Below are 11,563 nucleotides of genomic sequence, written 5' to 3'. Positions count from 1 at the left end.
CTTGAAAACAAGAAATGAGATAAAAAATCCTCTGACACAGAGCTCTCCCCTCCTTTACCTTGGTCTATTTATAAACTGTTTGCAAGGGTCACGATAACCCGGGCAGGATGCGGCGTCCCTGCGGGGGACATTCCCCAGCCCAGGGATAAACTGTTTGGGTTATTTAGGACGTGTTAAAGCTGCTCACACAGGCTGGAAATTTTTGCTAAGAATGAGATTTGGAAGAGTGAGGGGTGTGGTTTGATCTCCCCAAGAATGCGTCCAGGGGATTTACCCTGGGTTTAGGATTCCGGAAGGATGATGGTTCAGGGGGAGCCCAGGGATCAGCAGCAGCAGTTCAGGGCAGATCAACACAAGGTGGGTGATGTAAAAGGGAAAAAATCCACCCACCAGGGCAATCCGGAGCTGATGTGGCTGTGGAGCTGTGGGGGTCACACTGCAAAAGGGCAGCTCCATGCTTGCAATAAAAGATCTTTGGGTCTGGGAAGGGCGCTCCAGGGCTGGATTCTGCACCCCTGCCAGGGGCTGCTGACTGCCCCCCCGTGTGGGTCCTGCCAGCCACGGATCAGATTATTTTATGATATTCTTTTATTCTTCCCTGTCTGGGGCTGCAGGAGGGGCTGGCTCCAAGGTCAGGGCCTGTGGGGGTCCTCAGGGGTTTCTGTATCTCAACCCCAGCCCCATTTCCCCTTCTCCACTTGCAGCCTCTCACTTTTCGTTTCAGGGCTCCCTGCCTGCTGCAGGCTTTACATCCATGGGCTGTATTTCTGGTCTCCACATCCATTTTCCTGCTGGCTCCAAGCCCGTGACCTCTTCAGCTGCTTTTCATTTACTTTTTTACCGGTTTTCCTCTTCTTTTGCAGAGTTTGTCTGGGCAAGGCCAGAGCTGCAAGCATGGTACACTCCATCCTGGAGCTGCTGTGTCTCACTCTGGAGCCATTCTGAGCTCTGAGCACCCCACAGCTTCCCCAAAGGGACCCTGGGTGCTTCATTCACCTAATTCTTGTTTCCCAAGCTGCACAGGGGGGATTTGCCTGTGTCTGGGACGCAGCTGCTGCTCCTCAGCCCTAGAAATGTTCTGGCTAAACAGACAATGTGCAAAAACTTGAAGGAAAACCCTAAAATTGTCACATAAGTCGGTGCCACGGAGCTCCGGCGATGCCTCGTGGTGGGTGCCAAACCCAGGGGTGCCCAAAGCACCGCGTACCACTCGGAGGCTGGAACCAAAATCTCGGCTCGGGGCACCGTGCCCCTCTCCCTGGGGCATTCTCTCCCCTCTCTCCGTGTGGGAGAGGCTGTGTTTGTGCAGGATTTGCATCCGTGGCCGCAGGAAGGGCTGTGGCACCTCTGGTCCCCATCCTGGCCCCGCACCCATTTCCTCCCTGCGGGGCCCCGCCGGGGGAGCCCGGCCTCGGCACCGCAGGGCCACGGGGCACACGGCTGGTGGCCCCAAGGCCCTGGGGGACAGGGCTGGTGGCCTCGGTTTGTTCCCACGTGCCCCCCATGCACTGCCCTGGTGCCCCCCAGGGCATGGCTCCCCCAGGCACACAGCCCACGCATCCCTCACTGCCAGGCAGCCCCCAGCCCATGGCACTGCCCCCACGGAAAACACCCCCCCAAAAAACATTACCTCTGTGCCTGCATGTCCCCCAGGGTGTCCCCTCCCCACAGCAGGGACACAGCAGCTTGTCCCCTCCGATTTGGGGTGCTGGAGGTCCCCAAAGCCCCGTGGATGAGGGGGAAGGGACACAGCCCCCACACCAGGGCCAGGAGCAGCTCGAGGGGAATATTTAGGCCAGGAACATAAGCAGCTTTTCCATCATCCTGTCCTCCTTGTCCCCACATGAGACAGACACCTGCTGGCGCCATCGATGCTCCTGCCCGCCCCCAGGTGCTCCCCAGCATTTTTTTGCAGCCACTCCAGGCCCAGCCTGTGATTTTGGAGTTGGCAGCAACACCAGGACGGTGTCCCCAGCCCTGCATCACCTTGTCACCCATCCAGCCACTCCACGGCTGGCAGTGTCCAAGCTGCCCCTCCAGCCCCTCATCCTCCACCAGCACCCCGGGGATCCCAGGCAGGTCAGTCCCGTGTCCCCACTGTCACCAGGATCTCGTCAGCCTCTGCTCCAGCAGCGCTCTCTGTCCCCAGCCCAGGAGGGGTTCAGAACTCCCCTTCCCAGGGCAGGATCTTCCATCCTCTCCAGGATTCCTGCTGTGTTCTGGGTATTTTTTGTCCCCCCATTACCCCCAGCAGCCCATGGAGCGCTGAAATGGCTCAAACTCTTTCCCAGTTAGAGGAGAACTGTTTTGGTTGGGCTGTTGAGGTTCACTGGCAGCCTCTCGAGGAGGGTAGCAGCTTCTTGCTTCTTTAAGGTAAAATCTTTCAGAGCTTTGGGGCCACTGTGTTTTGGGGGATTTTTAATGGTTACCAACCACTCTGCTTGCGGGAAGTGATTCCTTCTCAACAACCTGAATTAGCCACAAGAGCATCCCTTCGTGTCTGCTCCCAAAACACCTGCCAAGCTCTCTTAATGAGATCTCAGCTTTGGGTCAGCCCTGCCCGGCTTCCCGACCCCGAGAGCAGCTCCAAGCTGCTGAGTGTCAGCTCCAGCTGTGCCCCTGTGCCTCCATGACACAGAAATCCCACAATTTGCAAGGATTTGTTAGGCAAATCCTGCTGGCCACAGCAGAGGCACATGCAGCTGCCTGGCACGGGGCTGGGGAGATTTGCTCAGAGCATCACCTCCCCTGCGGTGGGGGGAATAGTGTGCATCACAGCCAGGGTGGGATCTGCACTGCGATGCACCAAACCCCCTCAGATTCGGGGGGATTCCCCCTTATTTTTGGTCCCGTGCAGCCGGGCTCACAGGGTGCAGGTTCCGTCTGAGGGCTATCGAAAACCAGGAGCTTGAAATACCAGCAGGAGCTCACTTTGGCTTTCTCTGGCTTTACCAAATGGGCTTGTTTTGAGGGGGAAAACCTTGGCCAGGCTGTGCGAGCGCCCGTGAGAGGTGGGACGTGCCAGGGCGTTCATCAGGGCTGAAGGAAAGGGGAGCGTAGATGAGGAGGAGCCGCCGCGATGAACTTTTGCACTGCTGGGTGAGGAAAACCCCCACTGCTTCGTGAGGAAAACCCCCACTGCTTCCTGCTCCGAAGGGATGAAGCGGTTTTCCCCGGGGCGTTTTTGTGCCCACACCAGAAGCTGGTCCCACGGCCTTGGCCTGGCTGTCCCCGTGTCCCCGTGTCCCGGTGCTGCTCGCACACAGCAGCCAAGGGGCCAAGAGCTCCGGGAGGCAGCACAGCAGGAGTGTGGCTGCAGGCAGCACCCGCCCAGGGTCCAACCAGCTACTCTGGACTTGCCCTTTTTTCCAGACTCATTCTTTTTAATGGACTCACTCCTTCCCCCAGACGGACTCGATTTTCTCCTCGCTTCTCCTGCTGCCAAGGGGAAGCACCCAAGCACCGCGTCAGCCCCAATTAACCCCTCTGGGCAGCGTCACCGCTTTGACCTTTAGGGCGGCGGGTTCCGGGCTAATGACTAACGACAGACACCCCGGAGGGTGGGGATGTTTTGCCGGGGCTGTCCGGGCGATGAGCTCACCCCGCTGCCCCGGCCCGGCCGTGCTCGCTCGCACGGTGACGGCAGCGGCCGGGGAGGGCTCTGGGCAGGGGGGACACGGAACCGGCCGGCAGCGGCCATCCCGTGGCAGGGCAGGAGGAAGTGCCGCCCGGGGCCACTCCTCCTCACCACTTCCTCTGCGGGGCTGGATTCTGTACGGATGGGAGCGGCGGCAGAGGAGCTGACCGGCCCGTCCGAGGCCGGAGGGAAGCGCCGAGGGGACACAGCGGGTAACTGCGCTGCCATCGGCTCCCCCGTCCTGCTCCCACCCCTCAGGGGTCACCCAGGCACCCCAGGGCTACTTCCAGCTTCATCCCTGCCACCGCCTCTTGCTCGTCCCCTGTCGCTCCTTTCCACCGAAAGCCGTCTCGGTTTTCCAGGGATGCTCGTGCTCCCGATGGTTTGGGATGCTCCAGGCTCTTCCCCTCCGCTTGCTGTCCTTCCCTTCGGACTTGGCTTTGGGGCTTGGCGAGACTTGGGGCTGGGCTGCCGGGGTTTGGTGGCGAGCGGGCTGTGTGGGGTGCTGCTGGCTGTCACCCTGTCACCCTGTGCCGTGTGCTCGGGACCGTGAGCGCCTGCATCAAAGCGCCTCGCTCAGCTTCTTCCCAAGCGGGGCCCCGGGCAGCTGCGGTTCGGGGTGCCGGGGCCGTGCTGGCCTCTGCCGGCATTCCAGCCTTCTCCTCCCAGCCGCTGACCCCTTCATCTGCTGCTCCCACGGCCCTTCCCCATGGAAATGCTCCCTTTCGGGTTTGGCTCCAGCTGGGGGTGAGGGGATATCAATCTTTAGAATTTCCCAGCTGTTCCCTTTCGCCAGCAGCTTTGCTCATCCAGAGGGGCTGAGTTTGGGGTGCAGCCTCCCCAGCCGGGGGTGCTTTAACCCGGACCACGCTTCTCCGCTGGCCCCTCCTGCCACCGGGGGCTTCTGCCGCCTGCCTGGGGCTGTCCCGGTCCTGCTCCCCTCTCCCAGGCTGCCTCCAGCTGCGCACACAGGCTCCTCTGTTGTGGAAACCTTGTTTTGGAGCAGCAGGGTGCACGAATGCAAACACTTCAAGGGTTACAGCAGGAAAGCTGGAGGCTTCCCGGGAGTGTTTCCAAGGGCAAGTTTTCCTGCAGTGTCCAGGCTCGGCACAGAGCAGCGATCAGCAGTGTTTACATGAGCACTGGGATGCTGCAGACTGAATTCCCGGGTTCTCTTTCCTGTCGTTTTCACCAAAAGTTAAATTAAGCTGCAGAAAGTGCATCATTGCAGGCTGGCACAGCCTCCTGCCCAGCCCTGACCCGACACTGAGTGTGCAGGGGCTGCTCTTAGAAACTTCCAGTGCTGTGTAAATAGCAGCAGGTATTAGGGGCTGAGTCATGGCATTAACAGGGTTGTTATGTTCATGACTGGACAGATTCCTTGCTCAGGATGGGGTTTTATCCTTCCACCCTGCCTTGCTCGGCTCATCTGGAGGTTTGGGTGTCCCACACCGGTGGATTGATGTGCTGGTGGGCTTTTGGGAAAGGGGATCTTGAACATTTCCCAGCTGGTGAGCGCTGAGCCCTCACCATTCCCCACGGGTGTTGTAGGGGCTGTGGGCTCTCTGCGTGGACATGGCAGTGGGACAGCAGGCTCTGGGCTGTGAGCAGCCAAATCACTTCATGTTTCAGCTGCAGCAGCGCCTGGCTGTGGCCTGGCAGTGTCCGTGGGGAGTGCTTGGGGTGTCCCGTGTTCCCCTGCCAGGAGCAGCCCCCAGGCCTTGAAGGGAGCCTGTGAAAAACAGAGACAAAATTTTTATCAGGTCCTGTTATGACGGGAAAAGGGGTGATGGTTTTAAACTAGAAGAGAGTGGCTTTAGAGTAGATATAAGGAAGTTTCTTAGAACGAGGGTGGTGAGGCCCTGGCACGAGTTGCCCACAGTGGCTGCCCCAGTCCGGGCCAGGCTGGACAGGGCTTGGAGCAACCTGGGCTAGTGGAAAGTATCCTTGCCCGTGGCAGGGGTTTGAAATGAGGTTGTCTTTGAGGGTTCCAGCCAGCCCTAACTGTTCCACGATTCTGTGATCCCTCTGTTCTCTAAAACTTTCCCTGTAAATTTCCATAGCCTCTCCCCTGGCATTTAACCAACCCCCTCTTCACCAGCAGGGGTTTGGGGCTGGGAAAACTTCACCCTGTGTTTGTGGGGATGTTTGTCAGTGCCTGGAGAGTTTTCTCATCCCTGGCTGAGCTCTGTGGCGTCCCTGATCCCTTGAGTCCATGCTGGTCTGAGCTGCAGGAGCTGCTCCCTGGTGGCTTTGGGGACAGTTGTCCCTTTGGGGACCTGCAAGGTGATGCAGGATGGAGAGGAGCACGGGGGTGGTGTGGGGACGGCCCAGGGCTCCCAGTGCATCCTTTGGGTGGCATCGCAGTGACGGTGGCATCCAGCCCTCCTTCCTGGTGCCACCTCAGGGCATCCTCGTGTGATCCTGCCTGGCTGGTTTTGCCTTTGCACACCAAGCCCTGCACAGAGTTAGAAATTAGGTCAGCAATCAGCACTCGAGGTTAATTGCTGCACAGCAGTGGCAGGTCCAGCGATGACGGCTGGGCTCACTGGCTGCCCGTGCGTGTCCCAAAATCAACGGGTGAACAGAGTGGGAGCGAAGCTTTGCATTTCAGAGCAGCCAGGAAGGGTGTGGGGTGAAGCAAGGAGGCAGAGGGGGCATTTCCCAGTGCCTGTGGCTCCCACACAGCTCCCGGGGTGCCCTCGGGCTCGGCGGGTGACGGAGGCCGCTTTGCGCAGGGGAAGTAAAACCTTGTCCAGAGCGTGACTTTGTGCAGGTTGGTGGCTTCCTGCTGAGCTGGGCCGAGTTAATAACAAACTTCCAGAGCTCCTTGTTCTCTCCACAGTGGTGGTGCTTTTGGCAAGACCCAGTGTTGATTTTTTTAAGATGGTTGATGAAAAGTGGCTTTTCCTCACGCTGCCCGTGCCGGATCCCTGCTCCGGGGCTGGCGGTGTCACAGCAGCAAGCTGTCCCTTTGTGTCAGCCCTGCTGCACCCAGAGGTGTCAGAAAAGTGCCCTCCCACCGTGACACAGCTTCTGCCACCTCCAGCCTTGTGCCAGGCAGGGCCAGGGCAGCACGTGGAGGCGGTCGTGGGGCTGCATCCACCCCTGCAGAGCTGTGTTCTCCCGGGGGCTTCCCTGCTGGGTCTGTGCCTCTTGTCACATCCCTCTGGCCTCTCCTTCTCCTTGTTTGCCTGCTGAGCTTTGTCCATTCAGGTGGTTATCCCAGGATCACCACGTCCCTGAGCTCTGCTGTGCAGCTCCAGGGTCTCACCTGGCAGCCCCTGTGTCCCTCCCGTGTGTCCAGGGGCGTTTGCGGGCACGCGGGGCAGGGAGGGACCTGGGGGTGGCAGGGTTGGGGTTCTGTGGGGCTGCCCCACTCCTCTCCCCACAGCCATGTGCTGCTGGCAGGCTCAGGCACAGCCACGCTGGTCCTGCAACTCCTCTGAGCCTGAGCCTCCAGGGGCAGCTCTCATCTCTCCGCCCTGCCGGGCACATCCATCAGCACAGCCGGGAAAATCCTCCCCCGGGAGATGCCACCACAGCCAGGGTGGCAGCTACAGCAGGTGACTCCCACAGCCCCAGAGGTGCCCGTGGGTGGGGGAGTGACTTCCCACAGGGTGTGGACATGCCTGTGTGCATGTGCTGGCACACAGGTGGGGCTTTGTCTTCTTCACATTTAGCAGGTGCAGGGAAGGACTGGGCAGCTGTGGTTCGGAGCATGGGTCAGTCCATCCTGCTGTCCTGCCTCGCCCTCACAGCAGGGCCTCTGCCTTTGGCCCCAGCAAGCTCTGAAGGCAGGGTTGATGCCTTCAGAGTCAGTGTCAATGCATTCATTGACACTGAATTTCATCTGTAGTTTTGCACATCTGTCCCATCTTCCAGAAGGTCAGCTTAGGTCTGAAAGTCTCTGCTGATTGCTTCAGGTTTCTGCCCATTAGAAAGGGGGATATCTGTCTAATTCCACTGTTTCTTGTCACCTCCTGATGTTAGGGAGGTTGGTTTCACATCATTCCTTTTCTTTTTAGAAAGAAGATGATGTGAGTGGGCTGTAAGAGCAGACGAGATGGAGGAAGAGCTGCCCTGCTCTGAGGTGGATGGAAAAAGTGTCCTCAAGGATCTGGGGGTGGAGATGCCCTGCGTGGACAGCGATCCCACAGAAGACACATCTGGAGTGGAGAAGGGTGCAGGAGAGGTGCCCTGTGCTGAGAGTAGCACGAGACAAGAGGCTCCTTGTGACCCAGGAATTGTCTTCACTCGGGGCAGCCTGGGAGGAGAGACGCTGGGCAGTGGCAGCGATGGGGAAGGGGAGATTCCCAGCTCCGGCAGCGACGGGGAAGGGGAAATTCCTGGCACTGGCCGTGACAGGGAGGGGGAGATTCCCGGTGGGGAAGGGGAGATTCCCGTCACCGATAGCGACGGGGAAGGGGAAATGCCCTGTGATGCGAAAGGAGAGGCGTCTTGCTCTGAGAGTGACGCAGAGGAAGTCCCAGATGCCGTAATCCCTGCTGCTAAGAAGAAAATAGCTTCTATTTCCTCTCCCTTACGGGCCATCATCCGCCTGCGCCGGCACTACCGGGGGCTGAAGAAAAGACGCCTGCATTTAGAGCTCCCTCGGGAAAAGTCTGCGGAGTTTGTCCACACCAGGCTGCTCCAAAGGCAGCTGTCCGTGAGCAGAGCTCCCCTGTACAGCCCTTCCATGTCCTTCTTTAATCAGTCTGGCTTTGAGAGCTCCCAGTACTTCACCTTTGACACATCTGTGGAACATTACTCCGTGAAAAAGTGCAGGCGGAAAAAGAGCCGGAGGAAATACAGGATGGTCCTGTACCCGGATAAAACAAAAAAATACCTCCCAGCAGAGGAGAAGAGCAAGGCAAAGCGCTGCCTCCTCTTGCTCATTGCCATCATCTTCTTCCAGATTCTCAATGCGATAGAGAACCTGGATGATAACCTCCAAAAATACGACCTCGATGCTTTGGAGAAAACCATGCACCGGGAAGTATTTGGGCAGAAGGTCGCTGTGGAAAGTATTATGGAATTGCTGAAAGATTACCTGGCTACCCACGTCCACAACAAGCCTCTGGTGATCTCTCTGAATGGCCCCACAGGGGTTGGGAAGAGCCACGTTGGCTGGGTGCTGGCCAAACACTTTCGCTCCGTCATGGACAATGACTTTGTGCTCCAGTACTTCGTGATGCATCACTGCCCCAGCGGGGCGGCTCCCCTCACCTGCGAAATCGACCTGTCTAAGAAGATTTCTGACATGGTTACCAGAGCTGAAATAGAGGAAAAGACCCCCCTGTTCATTCTGGATGAGGTTGAGCTCATGTCCCCCGTCCTGCTGGACACTCTCAGCCGGTTCTTTGAACCCAATCAAACCAACGAGTTCCTCAATGCCATCTACATTTTAATAAGCAACCTGGGAGGTGCCGAAATCACGAAGTTCGTTATCCAGAACGCGTCCACTGAGCTCCTGCATCAGCAGCGGGGAGCTGAAGAGCTGCTGAGCATCATCCAGCCAGTCCTGGCCGGTGTCCACCCTCTGTGGAAGGCTGCAGACATCATCCCCTTTGTCCTTCTGGAGAAGTCTCACGTCATAAACTGCTTCCTGGAGCAGATGAGGAGGGAGGGGCTCTATCCCGACCAGAAGCACATTGAAAATTTGGCAAATCAGCTCAGCTATTACACTACAGGGGACAAGCAGTACTCCAGCATGGGCTGCAAGCAGGTTGTGGCCAAAGTCAACCTCCTGTAGGGATTTACTGCAGAGACCAAGCCCTGCTCTCGGGATTTGTGAAGTTCTGTGCTCATGAGGAGGGTGTTACAGCAGGCTGTGCTTGAGGTGTCCTTCCTCAGCCCTGCACTGGCTCTGCCCTGCTCCAGGCACAGGGGTGGCAGCCTGCACAACCTGGTCCCTCTTCTCCTCCAGAGACTTCACTTTTTCCTCACGTTCTGTGAAAAAGGAAGGGCGAGGAAGCCAGAGCCAGCTCCCAATAACTGTAAGAGGTTTTGTTCCTCACATTCCCTTTTGGGATTCTTGTCATTAAGGAGTTTTGAGGTGGCGTCAAAAGCTGCAGGACATAAACAGGATGAAACAGTCCCCGGGTCACTGTCCTGCAGAACGTCACCTCGTGTGTCTCACTCTCTCCAGGCTCACAGCTCTTTGCCCTCCTTTGTCCTGGCTGTGGATGAGAGCAGAGGCAGGGCTGGGCACCACAGTTTGTGGCTTCTGCCCCCCCAAAATGTGCAGGCCTGCCCAGCTCCTACGTGACCACATCCTCTGGAGAACTTTTTGGACCTATTCCTGAGCTGTTGCTTTTCTGAGCTCATCCCTGAGCTCACCTTTGGCACCTGCAGTGAGATTTCTGCCCTGCAGGTGTGTTTGGGCTCGCCTCTAAGACTGCTCAGCTGTGCCAGATGGGGCAGAAATAACCTCTGGATTGTTTCAGGTCTGGTGGTGACACCTCATCCTCAGAGCTCTTCTGCTTTTCGCCTCTGGGAAACGTCACCGTGGTCAGTCGTTATCTAGAAAGGCCAAAGCAGCAAGTGATGGATGTTAACAACACACACTGGAAAAGACAGTTTGGGCTGGTGGAGTGGGAATCCTGGGCTTGCTCCCTGTCCTGAGAGGCCAAGAAGAGTCTCTTTGCCATTGAGCCCCAGGTGAGACGTGGCCTGGGAGCAGCTCAGGAAGGGCACACAGCCATGCTTTGAGCAAAACCGAGCAGGTATTTATGACATTGTTTTCTCAGGTTGTGGTTTTGTACAAGATTTCTACAGCTTGCTGTGAATTCCCAGACAAGAAACCCTTTGGATGTTTGCACTGGGGTTTGATTCACCTTTTTCTAATTGTTGGTCTCCAAAGACTCCGTCACGTACTCCAGCTTCCAGAGCTACTGTCAGGAATAAACCTGAGCTATCCTGAATAAAATAATTGAAAGTACATTTCTTTCATTTGACTGAAATGTGGATTTCCTCCCAAATTTCCCTTCTGGAGCCGTGTGGCTGCACTGCCATGCCTGTGCTTCCCAGTGACTCGGGTTGGGAGCGAGGCCAGGGCTTTGTGGTGTTTTTTGCAGACCACCTCGCTGCAGTGTGGGTGCAGCAGCTCCAGGTGTGTCCCTGGTAAGCCCAATCCCAAACCCACCCGGTGCAGCAGTGCCGAAAGGCGGGTGCTGCACAGCTCCTCCATCCAAGCCACCTCCTGAATTCAAGTGTCCTCAAAACCCAGCGTGTGGGAGCTGGTTTGCACAGCCTGGAGAGCTTAACTCAAGCACTAAGCTTAGCTTACTGCTAAGACATTTGGGATGCTTTTATCCTGGATAAGAAACAGCTCAGGGACCAGGATTCCTCTCCTCTTCCAGCTGGGAGAGGGGCAGATGTTAGTTCTGAATGTTTCAGCAATGTCTTTTGTTTACAATTACCCACCCACGGGGTGTTTACTTGTGCCAGAGGCCCCTGGGTGCCTCCACTCCATCCTGTGTGAAAGGGGAGGGTGACTTGGAATGGAGATGAGCATCTGCAGAGTTTTCCACCCCTCTAAGACTCTCCTGCCCTGAATCAGAGCTCCTAACCATTCCCTGAGCCTGAGTTTTCCTGAGTGCCCTGTGCACCTTGAAGACCTGCCAAAGTCTCTGTGTCTCCCAAAGCTCCTCTCAGTGCACAGAAATGGGGCTCAGCTTCCTGCTGCCTGAAGATCACCTCATCCCTCAGCCTCTGGAGGCTCTTGTCAGACAGCACAGGAACCTCCAGGCTGTGGAGGGGACTTTTCCTGCCAGAAGATAGGATGCAGGACTCAAATCCCAGCTCAAAGGGCTCTTTAGGTTGTCCCCAAAGGCTTCCTCAGCTGGCAAAAGCTTTTTCCGTGGGTCAGGACACATCTGTGTTGTGCTTGGAGCAGTGATTTGTGGCAGGCTGCTCCCACCC

At 57.3% G+C, this 11,563-nt stretch overlaps 1 protein-coding gene across 2 annotated transcripts; it reads left to right on the top strand.

Annotated features, from left to right (window-relative positions):
* The first annotated feature begins 217 nt into the window (after positions 1–217).
* TOR4A (torsin family 4 member A) lies at positions 218–10,563 on the top strand. Of its 2 annotated transcripts, none has more exons than XM_040083666.2 (2): positions 218–357; positions 7,666–10,563. In XM_040083666.2, exon 2 carries the CDS (start codon positions 7,704–7,706, stop codon positions 9,390–9,392), a length of 1,689 nt encoding a protein of 562 aa, XP_039939600.1. In that variant the 5' UTR covers positions 218–357; positions 7,666–7,703; the 3' UTR covers positions 9,393–10,563. The 2 variants fall into 2 exon arrangements, with proteins under 2 accessions (XP_039939600.1, XP_039939599.1); XM_040083665.2 differs by lacking the exon at positions 218–357 and adding an exon at positions 3,664–3,849.
* Positions 10,564–11,563: the final 1,000 nt, after the last annotated feature.

This window comes from Hirundo rustica, chromosome 20 (assembly GCF_015227805.2).
Source record: "Hirundo rustica isolate bHirRus1 chromosome 20, bHirRus1.pri.v3, whole genome shotgun sequence".
In the NCBI taxonomy this organism is placed as follows: domain Eukaryota; kingdom Metazoa; phylum Chordata; class Aves; order Passeriformes; family Hirundinidae; genus Hirundo; species Hirundo rustica.
This window is presented reverse-complemented; position numbering and strand designations above follow the sequence as displayed.